The following is a 25,040-nucleotide window of genomic DNA, read 5'->3' as shown; positions in this document are numbered from 1 at the left end:
TCATATCCAGTACCCCTGTTCAATAACATGGATGACATTTGACAATCTCCCTTGTAAAGCCCCAAATCTTCCATTTAAGGGCTAGAAATCCTAAACTCAGTACAAAACCGAATGATGTCAGTCTAAAAACCATCCTGAATTCATCCAGTCCACATAATTCTGAGGTTTTGACGTTGACCACATGTAGAAAGAAAAAACTTACACAGCAACCACCCTGCGATGATAAAGCACCTGTAGGAACTGATCCAGGGAGGTATTAATGCAAATTGATATCGTGTGTGTGTTCATGCTTTTCCTTCCAAAACATGCAGGCCCGTAATTAAGAATGAAATCCGGTGACAGATTGCATTACCTCTCGCGAGCCTATCGCCAATATTCATTCACCCCTATTGACCCACAAATTGCATCAGCCCGGCATTAATTGTCAACTTGTGTTCTGTTTTATTCCGATTGCAGCTCGAGAGAGACCCCGAACTGAACAAGATCGAGATCCAGTGGGTGATCACTGTAAAACTGTCTTGAACATCGGTACATCACAGATCACTTTATTAGTAGCGAGTTCCTGGAGTGGATAAGAAACAGAGCTGCTGTCCTCGCTACTTGTGGCTTACTCAGGGAGCTGACGAGGCTGTTTGAGGGAAGGCTCAAAGCCCTTTCATCATCTCTTGACTCTCCTCCTCACTAGCTAGTAGATTCCCGATTAAAAGAGCCCGTTGTAGCCCTCTGCAGTTTCTTCAAACTTTTCCAGACTTCTGAGCTGTGAGAGGCTTCTACGAAGATTTCTGTCGGAGGACCAACGCTTGCCCCCCGCCCCGCTTGTCTCCCGCAAACCTTTTGTGTTTCACTGTGTTTTGCGTAGCGGTGGGCGGTGCCTCAAGGAATCCTGGACGGCCCAGGGGAAAGGCCGCGGTTCCCCTTCGGCGCGCCACCACCGGGAATGCCGGTCCCTATGGATGGACGAGAGCACGGCTACATGCCGTAAGTATTTTTGCCTTTGTTCTAATAAAATCCTCAACTTTGTTCTGTCATTTTCCTTTTTGCTTCACAAAGTTTAGTTTTCAAATAATAAGCCACAAGGGGAACTGAGTGGGTAAATTTTCAAATGATTTGCAGGCCTGTAAGCTTGGGCGATATCACGATATTATCGAATATCGCGACATTAATTTGGAAACTAATTTGATATCGGATGGATTTGGTTTTAATCGAAATATTGATATATCGCGATATATCACGATATATCGCGATAATCACGATATATCACGATATCGATTAAATATCGCGATGTATTTGCTAGCTGAGACATCTTACACCCCGTAGGTTTGGAGTAAAACCAGAAGAATAGGTCATTAGAACACCTCTCTTCTACAACTTTCACTTGGAGTTTGAAGACTGATGATGTCAAATTTAATTAATCGCGATTATATCGAATATCGCGATATATTGTCTGCGATATATCGTGAATAAAATAAATCGATATCGCCCAAGCTTACAGGCCTGTATGCTTCGTCCAAGACGTCCAAGACGTTTTCTCCTTGGACACCCTAGATGTGGAAATTGTTAATTTCTACTGGGGCATTTTAAGGGCACCAAGGCAATGACCAGGGGGCGTGGAGGCAATCGCCTTCGTTACCTCAGTGAAGTATAACATAAGGCCTGGATTTGGGAGTTACAAAGAAAAGCCCCCAAATAAGTGTTCCGTTCATAAGTTTAGTCTGTAAGCTTACTGATTATGAAGACAAGTCTGTACTAGAACCCTTTTTTTCTGTGATGAAATATTTTTGATTATGAAGATAAGTCCGTACTAGAACCCTTTTTTCTGTGATGAAATATTTTCAATCTGAAATGAAGTAATTTTTTGACAAAACTGTATCCTGCAAACTTGCAAAAAAAATGCAACATCTGATTTCAGTTGTTACAACCAAAGCTATAGACATTGTGTTAACATGCTAAATTGTTGACTGTTTTCTCCAGACTTGTCCAACAAATTAAGCCCAAATATTCACAAATTTGTTATTCCAAGATACTATGTATTTGGTGAGCTCTTAAAAATTTGGATTGTGGCAAATCCAGTTTTTTTTTTTATCAAGACAGCCTACGGTTGTGGAACATCTTGCTGTGCAGTTGAAAGAAATTATTCACTCTGAGAATAAACAATGGAACTGAACAACAAAGAAAGTGCACTTTATAAAATTGTTCAATGTGAACAAAGTAATGTGCAGACAAAGCACAAAGCAATTAGCTGGAACAAAAGCGCTTTGTTCAAACTAAATTGAACCACTGATCACTTAATGTCAGGAATTACTTGTGCTTGGAAATTATGTGTTGTGTTTTTGTCCCTGCTTCATCAGCCTTACAAAAAAAAAGTTTTGTTTCCTGTATTCTGACCGGCCGATGAAAAACCTGGTTATACAAAATTTTATCAACATTTTTTCCTTTACTGTTTCATCCTGTCTGACTGCACACCTCACTACATGTACATTTTCCTATACATGTACCCCAAGAATTTATATCGCAACTAAAATATTTTATCATGAAGGCTTGCTTTATAAAAAAAAACATGTCCCAATCCCACTTATTCATTCTTCACTAACTGTAAACGCTGGGCATGGCTGGCAGTGAACTGAGCTTGTTTGAAGCTTTGGTGCACATTTTTAACCAGAGTGTCCACACGTGTTCTTGGAGCCTGACTGATCACTAGGAGCCCCCCCCCCCCCCCCCAACTTCTTCTCGTTCCCACTTCCCAACCCAGTGCTCCTCGCATGGGTGTGTCTGCATTACGTTTTTATTTTTTCAGGAAGACCCCCATAAAGCCTGGTGGTTTGAGATAAGGACATGGCAACCACCTGACAATCACAGGGGGGAACCGCAATTTAACTGTAAACGGGTGCTCTCCGATTTGAGCTCATTAGCAGTGGCTATCCGTTTGCCTTGCCTGAGCACCTGAGACGCTGCGATTAGCTCAACGTTGTTTAATTGAATCTTGCGGTGTTGTCAGTGCGTTCCCCGTGAAGAGTACACTCGGAAGGACAAGCTGACCAAGGTGTTAAGCCAAGATACCGAATGCATGCACGTGCTGCATCGGATATTGTTGCAAAGTCAAATGTATCCAAAGCTAACAAGCAACTAAGGCTTTCCAAAACTGCAACCAACTTTTTAGAGACCTGATGTGAAATATTCTTCAAGAAATTGATTTGAAGTTTTACCAATTACAAAAAATATAATTGTATTACTTAGTATCCACGTAGAAATTCAACTGTATCCATAGTTAACACGAAACTGAGGCTTTCCAAAACTGCGACCAACTTTTCAGATATCTGATACGGTGAAGTTTATTGTAGTCTTCAAGAAATTAGGGCCTATATTTGCTGTTTTACAAGCTACAAATAGTTTACGTCAGTCAATGTACAATGTATGCTTATTATCTCGAAAGCCAGGCAAAATGTTCCTGCTCACAGAAACCTTTTGCATGCTTGCTATAATTTTCATTACAAGTACTCTGCCAGCTGTACACAATTAATTTCAGAAACACATCTGTTTTCTAAACAGAACACAACAAACTGAAAACTGATACAAAAAAAAAATACATTGGCTGGTATGGTAATATTATTCGGCCCAGCAAGTTCATTTCAATGATTTCAAGTCATTTTATATTCCAAACCAGTGAGCAAATAAAGAAAATGTGTAACGTCACGATTGTGGCCAAAATTGCCCCTGCCCGACTGATGTAGTTGAAGTGAATGAGGGGTTGCCATGGTAACCAATACCTCCCCTCCTCCCCCATCCCCCATTGATCCGAGGTTGTTTGTACAGTGGGTACCGGACTGTGCAGTCCACAGGTTTTTAAGCATGAATTTTCGCCATGTGTATGTACTGTACACTTGAAGACATTACCACATGAACCATTACATGTACATTCACAGTAGACCTACTGTGCATTTAGTAATCATTGACAATGTTCACCGTTGGTGTACAAAATGTTAGTAAAAATTAATGTGTGATAATGTGCGCAGGTGGCACTGAAACCAATTGACTGTTTTTTTGTGGTTTTTTTTTTGGGGGGGGGGGTTGGCAAATTAGTTTGTTTACAAATTAGTTGGTTGAGAGAATTACGTAATGTTGCTTCTTAAAAATGTAAACAATTTGTTTTTTCAATTGTATTGCAAACACAAACCAATTGTGTTCATTATTGCAAATACAAATTAACACAGTCCTGAGACTGGTGATTTTAGCACCAGGGCTATTAATTAATGACCAGATAATGTTTTCATCTAGGGGATTTTTATATATTTTTGTGTTTTATACTTGTATTTTATTATTGTGTATTTTGTATCTCAGGCCCCCGGGAAGAACAGTTCATTGAAAACTGATGGGGCTACCCAGCCAGGTTAAATAAAACAAAATAAATAAATTTACTGGACAAGTTCGGCAGTCTTGTATTTTTCATTTGGATAATACCCCTTGAAAACAATACAAAGATGGTGAAAATGTTGGTATTGAGTAATTCAAGCATCAGGCTAGTAACCTACGTATAGAGAAAGAAAATACAATTTTAAAAGCTTTTTTAAAATGTTGACTCGAGTCTGATAAATATCTTTTAAATCTAATCCTATTTTTTATCAAAGTATACAAGTCCATACCATGCCATTTAAGACAAATGAGATAAATCTTGTAATACAGCTTCCTCAAGTAGAAACAATATTTTGATATTTATAAATGGTATAAATAATTTATGTTTTTAATTTATGTTAGAAAAGTAATATCTGCCTATGTAAACTGTACAGTGTATTCCAAGTACCTTGCTGGTTATTTGTTACATTTTTTTGTAAAATAAATTTCAAAGACCAATTATCTTGTGATCACGATGTGAGTAATGCAACACAACTCAACCGATCAAGCCGGATGTATGCACACAAATTTTTACATTAAGGATTTACTATAAAAAAAAGGTGACGTCGACGGACCTCGCTTGTCAGCATGTTAATTTCATTGTTCCGTAATGTAAATTTTTGTTGAAGCAGAAAAAATAGGGCCTACTGCCCCAATCAATTTGGACTAATAAATCTCCTTTAATTAGAACATGTAAAAAAATGTTTTTGGGTCAATTAAGTTTTGATGCAATTTAATTTGACACAAAATAGTTATTACTGGAAGCTGCGTGCTCACTAAATAAGGTGTAAAATACATCCACTACCCCCCCCCCCTTCCCCCTCCTCAAAAAAGAAAAGAAATTGTAAAACCTAAATAAATAAATAAATAATTTGAAAAAAAATTGAAGAAGGAAAAAAATGGTGTGGTTTTCCCCAAATCCAAATAATTACCTCCCATGCAAAACAATCGGGATAAACATGTAACCAGTGATTTACGTTATACACTTGTTCCTAGAATATAATGTACAATATAATTACTGTGGTGTGTGTGTGTGCTACCACCAGTGGATGTTCATCATGCCCTGAGAGCAACCGTCCAATACGTACAGTCATACACATGCACAGTGCTCAAGTGCTGGGTATGTACATTACATTAGGTCACCGTCTGTGGAGGCATAAAATATGAATAATTAGCAGAAACTGTAATGCATTTTCTCTCTCTACTGCACATATAGAACCCCCATCTCTTACTCTCTGTAGGTAACCCATGTGTGTATGTATGGGTTGTGTGCTTTACTGTAGTAAAAACTGACGTCTATGGATAATTTTTGAGGTGCGTTTGGGTGATATAAATTCCCAACTTGAATGGCAGCCACGGCGAACCCAGGCATGCAGTGCATGCCACCAAACTGCAGTATGGCCGGCCCCGACTTACCCATGTTTAACTCTTTGCCGTTCTATAGGAGGCATACACCGTTTGTCAGCCAGCCGGACTACCGAATCTATGAGCTGAATAAGAGACTACAGCAACGGTCAGAGGTATGTATGGAATAGGGGATGGGGGAAGGAAAGATGGCTTTTCATTTTTAAGGTTTTTTAGTACTGTTTCGTTATTCAAAAACAGCTTTAAAACTCACCTGTTTGCAGTTGCTCTTTCAATGTATTTGTTTTTCCATTGCCTCTTTTTGCTGAGCGCCATGATCTACAGGCATGTAACTTTTTTCTCGGATCAGCTGATTTCCATTTTTTTTTTTTTTTCTCAGTTTTACCAATCAAAAATTAAAAATACGAAGTCATTTAAATTTGTTATGTAAAGTTACAGTTGCATGCCTGGATACACTGGAATGGTCCTGTAGAAATCCTGTTATTATTTTTATTGACATTGTTGAGATGTCATCAGCAACATTTTCAATCGTCAATATTTATTTCCATGCCTCAAAAAAAAATTAAAATAAAATAAAATTGATAACATGTTGCGTTGCGTTGACAGTATGTGTTACAGTCACCAGAATACAAACCACTGTCGCAAACACAAATAAATAACAATTTATTGGGGGAATTTTTTAGCACTAAATATATCAACACTTGATGGGGTTTACATTAGTTGTAATTCTTACTATTGTGAGTCTTTGATAAATTTTTTGGATAGTTATTTTTTTTTATTGGTTTGAAATGGTTAATTAACAGTTAAACATGTATTCGCGTTAAGAGGCCGAGTTAAAACATTTGTACGTGAACAGAATAAACAAAATTATATTAAAAAAAAGTCAATTAAATTAAAAAGTGTTCTTTAGTAAATCAAAATAATTATCATAGAATTAAAATTGCACTGTGACAATCCTACACGGTATACATGTTTGTGTATTAATTTTTGTTTAATTTAGCCTATAAAAAGGCAATTCTTTGTGCTAATTTCTGATTTCCATTTTTGTTGCCTTTGGGAATAATCAGGGACAAAATGTGATTATGTAAATAGACTGAACATTCTATTAAAGCATACACCATGTGTACATAGGTCAGCCCATGTAATCAATAACAAACAGTTGTTAATAAACAGGTCCTACTTTTTTCCATGAACCAAATATTATGCCTGCATAAATTGCATTTGTACATGCCTTAGTGTAAGTCTTATTTATTTCCCTCCAAATTTAGAATCATGCTCAAAATTGACCTTTGCTTTGAGTGAAAACTATTAGTGAAAACCGTTGCCTATATCCATAGAGCTGTGAACGCACAAGACCGGTTGCCAGCCAAAATACCACTGTGTCCTGTGTAGAATTTGTGGCTGGTTCGCCGCTTATTTATATTGGTTGACAGCAGAAATTGTACGAACAATTTCTTTATCTTATAAAAGCAGCTCTTGGAAATTGGGACAAATTTTGCAGAAGGTTTACAGATGTGATCACTCAAGCAGAAACGCTACAACAAGTGTGGTTGAGCGGACACAATTTTGACTTTTGTGTGTGGATTTGAAAATTTTGTCTTCACTACGGCATTTTGTGCACTTTTGTCAATCATAATCTGCCATTGTACATGTAGCTTATTGGAATCGCAGTTAGTTAAAGGCACTTGACACTATTGGTAATTGCCAAAGACCAGTCTTCTCACTTGGTGTATCCAAACAAGCATAAAATAACAAGCCTGTGAAAATTTGAGCTCAATTGGTAATTCTTGTTGGTCAAATTTGTGTGCTTTCAGATAGGAATAAGAGACTTCTGGCTACAAGTCTTTTATTATTTTTAGTGAGAAATTACCTCTTTCTCAAAATCTATGCTTCTTCAGAAGGAGCCTTTTCTCACAATGTTTTATACTATCAAAAGCTCTCCAATGCTCGTAACCAAGTTAGTTTTTAAGTTAATATTTGTTTTGAGTAATTACCGAACGTGTACCTTCCCTTTGAACCTCAGTATGCTTAAAAATTATACGACCATAGACAGTTAAAACATATTGAGGGCTATTCAGAGCAACCAGTGTTGAAATTGGGAAAGTATTGGAGAACTTTGTATCATGCAATTCAACATTCCTTGAGTTTGAGTCCTAGTCTGATTTCTCACTGTCAAGTTTGAGTCTTTACTCTTTTGGGTTGAGCTGATTCTTGAATAATTTACATGTATAAGTAAGGTTTTATGCTAATAATTACTTTGAGTAATTTTACCAATAGTGTCCACTGCCTTTGAAAATAAAGCATGATTTTATAAAAATTTAAATTTGACATGTTATGTTTATAAAGCACATTTCCTATGATGATTCGTATGCATGTAACGCGCTGCAGTGTAGGATTAGTTTTTGCAGTTAATTGTCTTTGTTACGTACATGTTCACTACCAGTAAATGCCACATCGAGAGTTTATTTCTTGATACTACACATTTCGTTCCCCGGTTTATAAAAAAAAAAAAACTTTGAATTGGAAGGAGTACTAATTCTTGCACTCATGGAAAAATGTTAAGCAGTGGATAGGACAGAGATTGTACTCGTTCTCCCTTAAAGGCAGTGGACACTATTGGTTACTCAAAATAATTATTAGCATAAAACCTTTCTTGGAGACGAGTTATGGGAAAGGTTGATGGTATAAAACATTGTGAGAAACGGCTCCCTCTGAAGTGCCATAGTTTTCGAGAGATACATGTAAGTAATTTTCCACGAATTTGATTTTGAGACCTCAAGTTTAGAATTCGAGGTCTCAAAATCATTAAGCATCTGAAAGCACACAACTTCGTGTGACAAGGGTGTTATTTCTTTCATTATTATCTTGCAACTTCGATAAACCAATTGAGCTCAAATTTTCACAGGTTTGTTGTTTTGTGTATATTATGTTGAGATACACCAAGTGAGAAGAATTGTCTTTGACAATTACCAACAGTGTCCACTGCCTTTAAGACTTTCTTTCGAGAACAAGCATTGGCTGATTGAAAAAATGTTAAGCAGTGGATAGGACAGAGATTGTACTCGTTCTCCCTTAAAGGCAGTAGACACTATTGGTTACTCAATAATTATTAGCATAAAAACTTTCTTGGTGCCGAGTAATGGGAAAGGTTGATGGTATAAAACATTGTGAGAAACGGCTCCCTCTGAAGTGCCTTAGTTTTCAAGAGATAAGTAATTTTCCACGAATTTGATTTTGAGACCTTAAGTTTAGAACTTGAGGTCTCGAAATCAACCATCTAAACGCACACAACTTCGTGTGACAAGGATGTTTTTTCTTTCATTACTATCTCGCAAGTTCGATGACCGATTGAGCTCAAATTTTCACAGGTTTGTTATTTTATGGATATGTTGAGATACACCAACTGTGAAGGCTAGTCTTTGACAATTACCAATAGTGTCCACTGCCTTTAAAGTGGCCTGATCAATGTACATTACTTAAAATTAATATTAAATGTACATTACTATGTAAATGTGTACACTGCTAAAATGTAGGCCTACAAAAATATGCATTAACTGCACACTGTTTGTAACTGCGCTACACACAAACTGACTAAGTGCATAGTGTAATGGCTCTTAGTCTTACTGCACAGTGCATGGCAGTAAACCACCTGTTTGAATTATTTAGTTAATGCAGTAGGCCTAGCTAGCAGTGGGTCCGTTGGTTGGAGCCTAAACGTATGCCTTGTTCCATGCAGCAGCACAGTATTCCCTTTACATTCCTTATTCCCAGTCTATTGCCACTTGACTCAATACCGTTGCCAGCCTGATTTTTATGCCATTACGGTCTCCGGAGGCTGTGTGTACAGTAAGCTGAACAACACTCCATTGCAGGGATGCAGGCATGATCATCATTATTATGATGCCATCATCTTTGTCATGTTCCTTGTATCTAATAACAGTAATGAATGCTAATATGCATCAAACAAAAATTAATCAGACTATTTCTGCTTCCGGCCTCGGTTTGGTTACATTGGTTTGAATGAGAGAAAATCAAAATGGCCGAACTATGATAAAGGTCTACTATTTTAAAGGGTCCTTTTAGAGACTTAATTTCGGTATCATCATAACCTACATTGTGTAGTGGTGTAACACAAGCACAGTGCAAATATTGTTTGCAAGTCTTTTAATCAAATTTTGTTAAAACTAAAAATATCAGTCGGCAATAACGTATAAAACAGAAAATTTCGTTTTTTTAATTTATAAATTAGGATACTACATGTGTGTTTACATTCTTCATTGACATTCATTTCATATCTGGACATGAACTTTACTTTGAACTTTACTTTGACCTCTATGTGACTGGAAGTAGCTCCGATCTTCCGGCCACTTGTGGACAAGTCGTAAAATGTCTATTGCGTTGATAGCGAAATGACTCTCTTTTCGCAAGACCTCTGCCCTGAGCAAGACGACTGCTCTCGTGACTACAGTCCCATTGTAAATTATTTATCCGAAAGCGGAAACATGTAATTGGCAAATTTTTGTAAAATCTTTAATACTCAAATATTAGCCTACACTTTATTTGATCGTCATCCACGTTAACCCACACGGCTATTGAAAATATGTAAGACCCTCAAGCATGCAAACTTTACAAAGAAAAATTGTTCTGCATTTTATAACTGAAAGCTTTTCTGTAGTTTCAATGAACAAGATTGTTATTATTCAGACAATCATCGGTTGACGGACTAAGCCGAAATTGACCGTAGGTATTGTTTACTTATTTTAATGAGGCGAGAGACACATCTTTAACAGATAAATAATAAATGTCAATGCTGCAATGCTTGGGTGTATTATTGATAAAACTTTTAAATTACTGAAAGCAGTACACAGCATGATACTCATGTACAATTGCTCGTCAGTCTAAAAATTCAGTGTATAATTACGTCTTTGAAAATATTACCACCATAAGATAAAACGGACTTATAATTAAGCCCCCCTCTCCCCAGAAGAAAAACAAGACAAAAACACAATGTGAACAAGATAATTTGATAACAGTTTACATTAAATTATACAAGTTATCATGAAAATGAAAAAAAATTACCAGGAAAAGATATTTCAACAAAAGCTTTACAAAATGAAATTTTAAAGCAACGACTTTAAAGCAATGACTGTATTGAGTTCTAAGTGAAAGTCAAGTTAGAGATTGAAATAAGTGAATGCTGATTATGCATTAGTTTGAACAAGAACAAAATCTGTTCTTAAATACAAATGTTTATTATTTACACTGTTGATCAGAAGGTAAATAGTAAACACAATGCTTTAAGTACAAGCCCTTTTATATTCTGTTGTAAACAGGAAGAACTTGATGTACATACATACTCCATTAACTCTGCGCAGTGTTTGCTAATTACTTAAAGGCAGTAGACACTATTGGTAATCACTCAAAATAATTATTAGCATCAAGCCTTTCTTGCTGACCAGTAATGGGGAGAGGTTGATGGTATAAAACAATGTGAGAAAGGGCTCCCTCTGAAGTGCCATAGTTTTCGAGAGAGAAGTAATTTTCTACGAATTTGATTTTGAGACCTCAAGTTTAGAACTTGAGGTCTCAAAATCAACTATCTAAACGCACACAACTTCGTGTGACAGGGGTATTTTTTCTTTCATTATTATCTTGAAAGGTCGGCGACCGATTGAGCTCAAATTTTCACAGGTTTCTTATTTTATGCATATGTTGAGATACAACAAGTGAGAAGACTGGTCTTTGACAATTACCAATAGTGTCCACTGCCTTTAACCATGTTAACACACAATTTATGCATACTGTACATGTGTACATAAACATTGCTACATACATTGTACAGAAGTAACCCCGTATACACACATAATTAAATGGGCACATTGCCTCCAAATCCCTCAACACATTGCTGTTGGAATTACTCCTTATCCCTTTTTAAAGAATGTTTTACGCACCAAAACATGTACAGCATGCTGGAATTAGTGATTTATAGTTAAAAAGCTGATTAAATTTTACCCTTGAAGTACAACCAGTGGAACATCCAGTCCACCGTTTTGTTTATTTGGTAATTGCTAAATAGCCGCTAGCGGATCGTGGTTTGTCGTGAAATTACACAAAAACTATGCATTTTCAAAAGTTATGTATTTGAATAAGTTTCCTTTTAAAAGATGTTCCCATTCACAAACAACGCTTTTTGTAGCCCAAAGCACCCAATCCAGTAGCAAAGTACCGCTTAATTGTGTGCGTACTGATGTAGACTATACATGTACATGTACATGTAGTAATTTACGTATACCTTCTTTGTACATACTGTACATGTAACAGTGAACGCCTAAATTTAGTTTTGTGTTAGCAGGTTTTTTAAAAAGCATTTTAAGCATAATTAACTTTGGTTTGTTAACAAACAGTGTCTATTTGCTTTTGTTATGAATCGCAGGAGAGTGACAACCTTTGGTGGGATGCATTCGCGACAGAGTTTTTCGAAGACGATGCCAGCCTCACGTTATCATTCTGTTTGGAAGACGGACCCAAAAGATATGGTAAGTACTTAAGTGTTTCTTATAGGATACTTTTGAGACGCTGGCGGTAGCAGACATGTGGCTCTGAGGGTGCGCGCACATGCTCAGTATTGCGCACGTAGGTCTGAGCACGCGCACTACTGGGAAAAAGGACCGTCTAAAAGTGTCCCATTGAGGCCATCTTTATGGGCATTCACTAACCAATCGTTCAATGAGTTTTATGAAATGTTCCCATTGTCTCTGCAGTTCTCACGTGAAACGTTTGACTGTGTTGAAAATGCTTGTAACGATGGGCAATTGATGTCATATTGCATCGTAACTCAACTCCAGCTTGGGCTTCCATGAAATTCCAGGCCTGCAATTCTGTTTGGTTTTGTGTACAAGCCAGCTACTGGTACTAAGTCCATAACAAAATTGGCTTGTTTAATAGTGAAATAATTCTTACACGAAACGCTGAAATTCAAGGCACGCATGCCCATTATATATGTCACGTGGACCCCTTTTAATATGGCACTAAACAAAAAATATATTAAAAAACAATCACTATTAAAAGCCAAAATGTAACAGTATTTTATAATGGAAAATAAGAAAGGCAATTTTGCAAGTTAATTAACTATTTGTAACGCCCTTCAAAAATTCAACTTATAATTAACATTGAGGCCTGGAATTTCATCTTTGAAAGGGCAAGGCCTTTGTCATTTTGAAAACGGCTTTTCCATTGGTAAATCTCAAAGTCTATGGCCAACTTTTGAAGGGGGGCCAAGGCCAAGAGGATGGCAATGGAAGCACGTAGCCTCTGTGCCCTTCTTGAAATTCCAGGCCGGCAATTTTGTCTGGTTTTGTCCATGTGAATCGTGTACAAAAATATCTCGTTTAGTTTTAGATTACGAGGCATGGGTGCCAGTTATATATATGTGGATCCTTTATCGCACTAAAACAAATATATTATGAAACAATCACAATAAAAAGCCAAAAAGTAATATTTTTTTATATTTATAATGGAAAATAAGAAAAGCAATTTTGCAAATTAATTAATTAATTATTTGAAATGCCCTTCAAAAAGAATAAAAAGCCAGCATATAATTAACAATAAAATTATAGAATTTGCTAAAAAAAAAGCTTCCCAGTGCCAATGTCCATTAAATGGCATGGGGGGGGGGGGCGATAATGTTATTCTTATGTGCACACTTTATTGAATTATGTTCAGAGATGTTGGCTAGTTGATGTTGGAAGGTCACTGTGGATAAAATGATAGAGTTTACTGTACTGATGTGCATGTATGCTAAACAGCTGATTTCCTCTTTTTCTTTTCAAAACAGTGCCGTAGAAAACTGAAAACATTGTTAAGTGGGTTCGGCCATTTAACAAAAATGTTTGCAGTAATAATAAAGTTGCATGACTGATGAGAATTGCGTATTATCGGATACATGTAATGTAGATTGATTGGTATGGAAGAGATGTGGGTTTGTAAGTTTAGGCTTTAAAGGTTACATCGCAAGTACTGTACTTTTGCCAGAATTATAGGCCTGCATTGTTTCAAACGAATCGCATTCATTTTATAGGTCTACAAAAAAAAGTATGTGTACTTTAAAGCGCTTTGAGGCTTGCAAAAGCTGCTCTATACATCCATTCTTAAGGCAACTGATTTGTCAGGATTTCACTGACCTCCCTGTGCCTTAAGAGGTGAAAGTCCATCACAGACATGAAAGGCGTGCCATTGTTATGACCAGCGACCTTCAGATGCCTACTAGTGTACAGGAGAGTCTGTAAACCTCTTACATGCCCATCTCATTTAAAATCTTTGTGATTTCTCTCCTCAGCTATTGGCCGGACGCTCATTCCGAGATACTTCCGCACGGTCTTCGAGGGAGGAGTAACAGATCTGTATTATCTCCTCAAACATCCCAAGGAGTCGTTCCACAACACCACCATCACGCTAGACTGCGATCAGACTACGATGGTCACACATCACGGAAAACCAATGTTCACAAAGGTAAGGTCTTATTCAGTCTTATTCAGTGATGTATCAGTGAGCTTGTTCAGGCCTGTATGCTTTGTTTTGAACGTACAAGGGCACCAAGGCATTTTCTCCTTGGTAAAGTGCACACTATGAGGAAATTGTAAATTATTACTGGAGCATTTCAAGGGCACCAATGCAATGACCAGGGAGCATGGAGGCAATTGCCTTTGCATCAGGACTGCTTGTTGTTTCACTTGTCCACAAACTTGTTCACTGGTTAGTCATAACCCTGCAGCGCGGGCTGCTTTCAGCACATGCTGATGTAACCACATCGTACCACATCGTGTGAACTTTGTGTACACATGGCACTGTCCAAGCAAACTATGCACAGTAGTTCGTGTAGTACATTGTAGTACGGGTGTTTTCCTCAGTGTGATGAACACATTATGCACAACGAAAGGTACACACATACGGGTGGGTGGGTTTATGCCGTCTTTTTCAGAGTGAAAACTGTGACCGCCTTGAACAAGGCTATATTTTTACATTAAAAAACAAAATACTGAAGGCGATCAGAGCATACTGATAGCATGTCAGGAACAAATATTTTAAGGAAAGTTTTCCACCATGACCATCTGTATACATGTACCTGCCATTGTTCAAAAGAATAGAACTATCTTCTAAATCACAAGGATGCTTTTAAAAAGACATTTCATATCTTCAAGAAACTGCTCAATGTTACAATTTCTTTTTAACAATATGTGTTGTACATGTAATCAATTTCAAGTAATCCATTAGCACCGATTTCTGTTTGGATTTGACACTATAAATGTCTTCTGATTGATTGATTGATTGATTGATTGATTGATGTATGTACATAAGTTCTGTGCAAATCTGTGAACATTTATTTTTTCAAACTTGCCAATGTTTTACACATCCTCGTAATCGTTTTCTTAAGACATCATACAGGGAAAAAAGAAACCCCCCCCCCAAAAAAAAAAGACAACCTTGAATTTTCAAGCGTTGCCAAACAATCCACTAACGTGCTCGCTTTCAACACAAAACGTGAAATAATTCAACCCAAAACATTTCTCACTACTGCGGGTACACAAAAATAAACGAGAAAGGTCTCGTCCGTGGCATCCTTCAGCAAATTCTCGGAGGACCAGATGAGAGTTCACACTGATTGTACACCGTGGATCATGTGGTCGTACATTCCTCATTATTATCCTACTTTACTACTCATTGTTCAGTATCACAATGGCTCAGTGTACAACTCCACATCGGACGAAAATCGCACGACGTAATCAGCGTAATGCACTCTTTAACTTAATATTTTCTTCAGTGTCATTTTATATCCTGTGGGAAATCTTCAAGAAGTGCACTCGTCGTGACCAACCGTCTTAATTTTTGGTTTTCTTCTTCTTTTTGGCGAGGCGTTGGTTCAAAATATTTTTTTCTTGGGAAAGTAGAAGATTGGAAATGATGCAGTCTTGCAGAAAAGCACAATGACAAAACTTTACCTATAGTTCTGCTGTTAAGAGTAATCATAGAATTTATGTTTCAAGAAGAAGACAGCACTGTTGCCATCCCCCACCCAGGTCAAAGTAAAATTTAAGCAATAAAGTACCACTTACACATTTAAAAAATTAAAGGGTGATTGAAGGATACCCCCTTCGAAAAAAAAAAAAAAGTTATAAACTCACTGACCGGAAATAAAACAACACTAGCAACAACGTTTTAAGTGCTCTATTTTCATATTCGTTAATTTTGTTTTCCATTGATGATTTTCATCGTTAAAATAAAACATGTCAACTGCCAAGAGAAGAAAGTTCAGATAACCACAGCCTTAACATGCTCTGATAATAAATTGTTTACTTTAAAATCCCCTCTTGCAATGAATGGAATTGTCAATTTCAACCCATCGCACAGCAGACAGGTCATGCGACTGATAGTTGTAGGGGGTGGCACATGTGGTATCGCTCGATGGCGTTTCAGTTCGCAATCAGCTCGCAAAGGTCGTGTGATCAACCCTGTGAAATCTTTTGCAAAGAAATTCTTGTCAATGTACCACATGACCTTTTTGAAAAATCACCTGAGATTATGGACATTATTTATGATATTTTTGGGGGGATGACTGAAACTCTAGTTTTCCCAGGAACCTTCCTTCACGTTTGTTGACAGTACAGTCTGAATTGCACACATCATCATGGGACGTGAAGTATAGAAGAACTGCGCTGGATTGCGGATTCTTACACCCCCCTTTACAAATAAAAACTGAGGGAAGAACGTACATGTAAAATGTACATGTAGTATAGATTGTAGAATGCTCCAGATTGCACAGTTAGGGCTCTTAAAGACACTGGACACTATTGGTAATTGCCAAAGACCAGTCTTCTCACTTGCTGTATCAGAACATGTACAGATGTATGCATAAAATAACAAACCTGTGAAAATTTAAGCTCAGTTGGTCGTAGAAGTTTTGAGAGAATAATGGAAGAAAAACACCCTTGATGCACAAGTTTTGTGCTTTCAGATGCTTGATTTCAAGACCTCATAATCTAATTCTGAGGTCTCAAAATCAAATTCGTGGAAAAGTACTTCTTTCTCGAAAACCACATTATTCAGAGGGAGCCGTTTCTCACAATGTTTTATATTATAACTGACATACAGATCCTTGTCATTTCTCATTTGATTGGTGGAACTTACTTCACGTGACATTCACTATTACTCCCATCCGCACGGGCGATCAAAAAGACATTTTCGCCCATGGGGAATAGCATTTCCCATTCAACAGTTAGGATCATTCTTGTTCCCAATGTTTTTGAGCAGTACAGCGCCGCCGCGCCGCTGCTAAAACAAAGGAGCACCTGTGCAAAAGGTTGTGATCCGACTGCTATTAAATTTGTGCATTGTTGCCGCAAACGCGGTACCAGTGATTTTTCATGTTATACTTTTAACATACTTCAAATGACAAGAATCTGTATGTCAGTTATATAAAACAAATATTGAGTGGCTTTAATTCGTGGAATGGAAGGCAAATTATCGCTCGGTAAAATTTGGACTGTTCCATTTCACTCGTCTTCGCCTCGTGAAATGGAACAGTCAAAATTTTACCGAGCGATAATATTCCTCCCATTCCACTCTGAGCTACTCAATATTTGGATACTATCAATAGCTCCCCATTACTCATTACCAAGTAAGGTTTGAGGCTAATACATGTAATTATGTTGAGTAACTACCAATAGTGTCCACTGCCTTTAAAACCACAATAAACTCCAAGTAGAAAACATTCCGAAGACCTTGTTTTGTATAAATTCAGCGAGCTTCGGCCAAAATTTGTCCAGAATATCTCACAGTAAAAAAAAAAAAAAAAAAAACATTGAGAGAACTTCGTACCTGCACTTGCATTCAGATAATTAATAAATACAATTTCTAACCTTGAAAAATCTTCAGAGCTTTAAATTAAAGTGCTATTACTTGATGAAATTACCAGCACACCTACAAAAAGTAGGAACCCCCCCCCCCACCCAAATCAAATCCCACACTGAAAAACAAAAATTGAATACAAAGTACATTAAAGGGAAGGTACATGTTTGGTAATTACTCAAAACAAAAATTAATTTAAAAAATGACTCGGTAACGAGCATTGGAGAGCTGTTGATAGTATACAACATTGTGAGAAATGGCTCCCACTGAAGTAGCATAGATTCTGAAATAGAGGTAATTTCCCACTAAAATAATAAAAGACTTCTAGCTAGTCTTATATTCCTATCCGAAAGTACACAAATTCGGCCAACAAGGATGTTTTTTCTTTCATCATTTTCTCCCAACTCCGATGAACAATTGAGCTCAAATTTTCACAGGTTTGTTCTTTTATGCATATGTTGAGATACACCAAGTGAGAACACTGGTCTTTGACAATTACCAATAGTGTACCTTCCCTTTAAGAAAAGACAAGTCATCTCAAGAAGTGTCTTACTACATTGTTTGCTATCAGCAGAAGCCACCCTTCCACCGTGTCATCCAGGGCACGCAAATTTGAACAAGCAACGAAGAGCCTTCGTTAATCGCGTTAGATCCCTTTCAGTCCAGACAAATTAATGGGGGGTCACGAGGCAAGAGGGCAGGCACAACCTGCTCTCCCTGGCTTCAGTCCCGATCCCCTGACAAGAATCAACAGGGCTCAGTGTTGTGAGGTGATATTACATTTCAATTAAGTAGGGAGCGCGCCCCCCTATGAAAATGCTGAGTGGAGGTGAGACACACATAATGATAATCGATATACACAGTTTTCCTAAGGCAGTGTTTGTGTCATGGAACCGGGAGCTGATCGATCTTGCCCCTGATTGTACACACTGTTTGAACAGTATGCTGTAGTTTGGCAGGCTAGGAAACTGCTTAAATGTTTTCTGACATGAAAATATCACACAAAAATCACTTAAGACAAAAGTTTATTGCTGAACATGGTTTTCCCAAGCAGGCTACATGTACATCGACTGTACACATACTGTACATGTTCTTGTCATTCTTGTCATAGATTGCAGGGTGCTGGTTGAACTTACGTGTACATGTACATGTAGCAGTAGACGGTGTAGTTAGGCAGGCTAGTGAAAAAAAATTAGCAAAGTACGTAAACTGCTTACAATGTCTTAAAGGGTCTGGGTCCTTTTTGTAGGACACAAAACACAATGTCCACAGATTAACATCAAACTCACACAGTTTCAAGATTACTTGCTACTGTACAGTATGTTCTTGATAGGGAAAGCAAAGGGCAACAAGGCATTTTCTCCTCGATAAAGGGCACCTCTATATATGAGGAAATTGTAAATTTCCACTAGAGCGTTTCAAGGCAAGGGAATGTGTTGACATCTTGGTCTTTTTTTGAGCATTCGTTAGTCATGATTCACCCAAAATGTTGATTCTCAGTGCCAATGTCCACCTTGTAGTTTTGAGGGAAAAAAAAACCTCAGACGACATTCAAATTAAAACACTTTAATGTAAACATGTAAACATGTGTATATTAGAACAGGAACGTTGTTACTGCAGATTGTCAGATGCTAAAGTGTGGGGTTGGTCTGCACGAATTATTAGCTGATACACGCAAATTTCAGCCAATAGAAACTAAAATAAATTAAAGACGGATTTCACAAAAGTCTAAAGATGAAGCCATTTGTAATGCTCAAGAGTGCACATTAGGGAATTTAAAACTAAGGTTAACACCAACTAGAAAATGTTCCGAAGACCTCCTCCAATTAAACATTTATGGTCCAGAACGCCCCACAGTTTTTAAAATGCTCCAGAATGCACATTAAAGGAACATTACAGAATTTGTTTTGCTAACGAAACAGTTGCTGGCAGTGTAAGCACTTTATGTAATCCACCATATACATAAACTGACAAACCTGTAGAAGTTTGAGATCGATTGGCCATCTGGGTCACGAGGAAATAGTGAAAAACCGATTACACATTTTGCATGACATTGACGCTAAAAAAAAGGAATAAAACGCTCACTGAGCGATAAACTCCAAATGCAAAGTTAAATTATTTATTTCTCATCAAATATGGCATTTCAGGCAGAAATATTTCAAGGGATGTTTTCTACTATCATCATCATTAGACCGTATAAGTTTGATGTAAATCTGTGATCTTCACGATTTTGTTTTCTTACCAATTCAGTAACGTTCCTTTAAGGCATTTTCAAACCAAGATAAACACCAAGTAGAAAACGTTCCAAAATTCTCAATTCAATTCCAAAATTTGGGTCCAGGATGTTTTGAAAAAATCCTTGGTAGAACCCTGCATGTACTTCCCACGCCAGTGATTGAAACGAAGTGCCCCATCCAACACTTCAATCTACATTTATATTAACTCTGAATTGGTCCAGAGAGTGCATCACCCATAACTCAAAGCATGATATCGATTCTTAATTGGTAGTTAACTATTGAATCACGCAGCCCGTTCAGTTTATCAACTTCCACACAGTGCATCCTGAGTTACCCAGTGGACGGGTTGTACAACGCAGGAGGTGTGCTGAGATAAGATGCGTCGTTTCTGGACCTCAGAATGTTTTTCACCGGGGGAAGAGAGGGGGGGGGGCATGAATAGACCCATCCTGTTGAAAATTGTTAAAGCCGAAGCAGCTCTATGACGTAGGGCCCTGTTGTTACTACACAGGTGCTGTTGTACTACCTAATATAGACGATGTGACCTGTGATTTGTTAATACACAGGTACTGTTGTACTGATATAGATGAGGTGACCTGTGATGTCACAGTATGTTTACAAAAGAGCCACAGAGCCTGGACTTCCTGCAGGCATGATTTGTACACAGCTCAATGGAAGAACACATAAAATCTTATATTTTATGGAGATTGCACTGTCTAATTCTTATCCACTTTTGATATGATGAAAGGGGGCACATCTCAAAACTTGACAAGCTTTTACTTTCATAACTCTTGGATTTATGTGGAAGTTATGACACAAAATGTCAGCTTTCCCATAATTTATGACCAGTGCAGTATCTTACCTGCCAGAATACCCAAATAATGTAAAGATCACACTTATTGTAAACAGAGTTTCCATGGTCTATTGATAGTTAGAGATTTGTATTGTGCGATTTCTACAAAAATGATAAACCGCACTTTAGATGAAAAATTTCTAAAAACTAAAGATAAAAATGAAAAAGTAGATAAAACATGTACTAAAAAATTAGCATACAGAAACAGTTACATACATGTTGTAAAGGCAATATTACAAAGAAAATCTTTAAAAAAGCACACCAAATCCATTTTATTGACTTCACGTTTTCAATAATGTTTTTCTTTTCTTTTTCTTTCTCTTCCAACTTTCCAGGTCTGCACAGAAGGCCGGCTTGTCGTGGAGTTCACTTTTGACGACCTGATGCGCATCAGGTCGTGGCATTTCGCTATTCGTCAACATAGAGAACTAATCCCCAGGAGTGTAGTGGCCATGCAGGTTAGTGCTCAACCATCTCTTGATTGGTTGTATGTAATTATAGTGCTACAGCACCTTGTAAACCATTAAAGACAGTAGACACTATTGGTCAGTTGGTAATTGTCAAAGACCAGTTTTCTCACTTGCTGTATGTCAACATTTGCAGAAAATAACAGCTCAATCTGTCATCGAAGTTGCGAGATACTAATGAAAGGAAAAACACCCTTGTCACACAAAGTTGTGTGCTTTCTGGTGCTTGATTTCGAGACCTCAAGTTCTAAATCTGAGGTCGCAAAATCAAATTCGTGGAAAATTACCTCTTTCTCAAAAACTACGTTATTTCAGAGGGAGCCGTTTCTCACAATGTTTTATACTATCACCCTCTCCCAATTACTTGTGACCAAGTAAGTTTTTATGCTAAAAATTATTTTGAGTAATTACCAATAGTGTTCACTGCCTTTAAAAGGTGCTTTATAAAGGAACTGGTCTCTATACGTATACTTGGTTTCCAGTAACACCATGTGTGTATCTACTTGTAAGGTGTAGAGTTTGTTCTTTAGAGAACTGTTTTTAATTAATATATTCTACTACCGCGGAGTTGATAATCTTGAAAATAATCTTGGAAGTTATGGATAATCTGTCATTTAACTTTGAGAATCTATTGCTTCCCCCCACCCTCACTCAAACCACAGTCCTATTTAGACACGTACCTAGATGAATCCCCATCTTTAATGGTATCAAATCTTGTGGTGTTTATGGAAAGCAAATGTAGTACTCTGTTGCTAGTTAACCTTTTCAATTGAAAAATAATATAATATTGTGCACCTGCATGAAAGGGTTGTTTGCTTTTAGACGACCTCGCGATCAGTTTGGAAGTCTTTAAATGAAAGCACACTTTAGTCCGGATGATGATAAATCCATTTTTTCATTCGTTCGGCTCAATTAGAACAAGTGCATTAACCAGTTAACGATTTAACAAGTACCGCCAGCTCCCCCACGACTGTCATCATGAGATAAAATAAAAACCACCATCCCCTTTATTGCCAATCCATTTTTAGTTTCCCTACATCTTCTTTTTTTGTTCAGTCCTTGATAAAAAACTAATCCAGTAAATTACCATCCCCCTGTCATATATTATGTAGTCCCCCTGTCCGGCGATCGAAAACAACTTTTTTCTTTCGCCCACTTTGCCAATTGCTTTTAGCAAAATGAGTGTTGACTAATCAATGCAGCTCACCTAGCCACCCCCCCCCCCCTCCCTCCCTCCCTCTGACCATCTTCGATCCAGTGGCTAGAAATGCAGGGATACCTGTCCCGTCCTCCGTAATCAGATTGAGTGGTATTTGATGTACTTCACTTCCGCATGGAAAATCGAATCACAGCGAATTCTATTTGTAGATTAACTCCTGCATCGTTGAGAAAAAAGAAGAAAATCATATGGGAAAAAAAATCTGTGGTGATGAAATTTCTCTGAATGTAGCCCTTTAAGTTTGATTGATCCCAACAAAAGTTCTGGCTGAGAATATTTTAGGGATGATGCCGTCTCGAAGAAGTCATCCTGTGGTGCTGAAATGACTAAGTGGAAAAGTTCTTTTACCTTTTAAGGAAGTAGGATTTGTTAAAACCGACTGAATTGCAGGCACATTGCACATCGCAACTGGCCTTCCTGAAAAATATGTTCCTTGTTGTATTTGAAAGGGAAACAAAATGTTTTATGGGAAACAATTATTGTCAGGGATCTCATTATTTTGTTTTGTATCTTCCTATTTTTAAAGACAATGGACACTACTGGTAATTGTCAAAAACCCGTCTTCTTACTTGGTGTATCTCAACATATGCATAAAATAACAAACCTGTGAAAATTTGAGCTCAATCGGTCGCCGAAGTTTCGAGATAATAATGAAAGAAAGAAACACCCTTGTTACACGAAGTTGTGCACTTTCAGATGCTTGATTTCGAGACCTCAAGTTCCAAATCTGAGGTTTCGAAATCAAATTCGTTGAAAATTACTTTTTTCTTGAAAAGTACTCCACTTCAGAGGGAGCCGTTTCTCACAATGTTTTATACTACCAACCCCTCCCCATTACTCATTACCAACTAATGTTTTATTCTTATAAATATTTTGAGTAATTACCAATAGTGTCCACCCCCACCTTGCCTTTAATTAATTTCCCATTGAGAGTTTTTTAATTGCCTGAATATAATCTCTCAAAGCCTATACCATCATACTGTAACTAGCAGAGCTGTCAACTCTCCCTGATTCTGCGGAAAGTTCCCTGATATGAATAAATCTTTCCATGTTCTGATGAACAAATTTGAAAATCTCCCTGATTATGGAAACCTTTTCCCTGTTAAATAACATTGAATGTTATTTTTAAAAATATCTTTCTAACTTAAGCTTTGGCGATACCGCGATATTATCAAATATCGCGATACTAATTTGGAATCGATTTCGATATCGGATCGATTTGGTTTTAATCGAAATATCGATATATCGCGATATCGATTAAGTATCGTGATATCGCTTAAGTATCGCAGTCGGTTAAGTATTGCGATGTATTTCCTAGCCGAGACATCTTGCACCCCATTGGTTTGGAGTAAAACCAGAAGAATAGGTCATTAGAACACCTCTCTTATGCTAGGACTGTCGCTTCTACAACTTTCACTGGGAGTTTGAAGACTGATGATGTCAAATTTAATTAATCACGATTATATCGAATATCGCGATATATTGTAAACGATATATCGTGAATAAAATAAATCTACATCGCCCAAGCTGATTCTGACTGTCTGACAAAATCTCCCCGATTGCAAGATGAAAATGTTGGCAACTCGGGGGTGGATTTCACAAAGAGTAACAAGACAAGTCTTATCTCATCTCGAGTTAGGACAAGTTATTTGTCCTAACTTCGGCCTGGCCTTAAGCTTTTAAGTCTCCTAGGACTAGTCCTACATTAGGACTATTCCTAAATCTTTGAGAAATCGACCCCTGGTGTACAGTAGTTACATGTAAGCATTTGTTCTTGGTATAGTAGTTGGGAAGATTTGTTCACTTTTTTTTCCAACCATCATGCCTGATGTAGGACTTGCAGCAAGAGTTCAGTTTAGTTTTTTAATATTTTTCCCCACACACATCATGCAAAGAGGTATCAGTTCAGCTCCTGTTTCACAAAGCCTTTCAGCAGAAGAACAAAAAACGCAAAACCAAAACGATTAACCCTATCTCCCATGAGTGATTTATTGAGGATCTTCCCTCACTTTTTACAAAATCCAACACCACACCGTAACTCAACACCCATACTGTTAGACTCTGATTATGGTGGCATGCCTGATCCCATGTTAAGCATGATCAGTTTACTAGTGCAGTCCTGTAAGTCCAACAGAATCAAACAACACTGTTGGATTGTGCAGGCATTGAACTTGGCGTTTGAAGGGGCACAGCTTTTAGGGCTGTGTCAAGAATTTGCTTTATTGTAAAGCGTGTGATTCTGTATACCATAAGCGCAGAATGCCACAGCATGCAGCGCCACAAAAACGGGTCCTCCTGCCTCAATTCAAATTAGACATCACACTTGACAGTGCATCTTTTGCGTCATCTGACTTTAAACCGCATACCAGTACACCCACCACTTAAGTGTGCGTGTAAATGTCTAGTAGTACAAAATGTAGGGGAAACTAATCTTCCTGATTGCATTTCAACACTGAACAATTGGATTACCTTGGTGTACATCTAGGATTAGCCATATCCCCCCCCCCACCCCACCTTGCCCTTGCGTGAGATAATTATAGTATCGAGAAAACCTGTGGAACACAAACAACTGGGGAGAATTATTCATGTGGCCAATCTGTCTAAGTGGTACA

At 37.6% G+C, this 25,040-nt stretch overlaps 1 protein-coding gene across 6 annotated transcripts in view; it reads left to right on the top strand.

Moving 5' to 3' along the window:
* Positions 1-25,040, top strand: part of LOC117294468 (LIM domain-binding protein 2-like) — a 43,103-nt gene that overhangs the window by 6,623 nt on the left and 11,440 nt on the right. For 3 of the 6 annotated variants that reach the window (XM_033776887.1, XM_033776886.1, XM_033776885.1), the window contains exons 1-4: positions 5,548-5,906; positions 12,185-12,287; positions 14,087-14,259; positions 21,078-21,200. In XM_033776887.1, coding sequence (XP_033632778.1) covers positions 5,733-5,906; positions 12,185-12,287; positions 14,087-14,259; positions 21,078-21,200 — 573 coding nt within the window. In that variant the 5' untranslated portion in view covers positions 5,548-5,732. Of the gene's footprint in view, positions 1-456; positions 979-5,546; positions 5,907-12,184; positions 12,288-14,086; positions 14,260-21,077; positions 21,201-25,040 lie in introns of those variants that run through there. The other 3 variants (XM_033776891.1, XM_033776889.1, XM_033776888.1) reach the window with 2 other exon arrangements.

This window comes from Asterias rubens, chromosome 9 (genome assembly GCF_902459465.1).
Source record: "Asterias rubens chromosome 9, eAstRub1.3, whole genome shotgun sequence".
Lineage (NCBI taxonomy): Eukaryota > Metazoa > Echinodermata > Asteroidea > Forcipulatida > Asteriidae > Asterias > Asterias rubens.
This window is presented reverse-complemented; position numbering and strand designations above follow the sequence as displayed.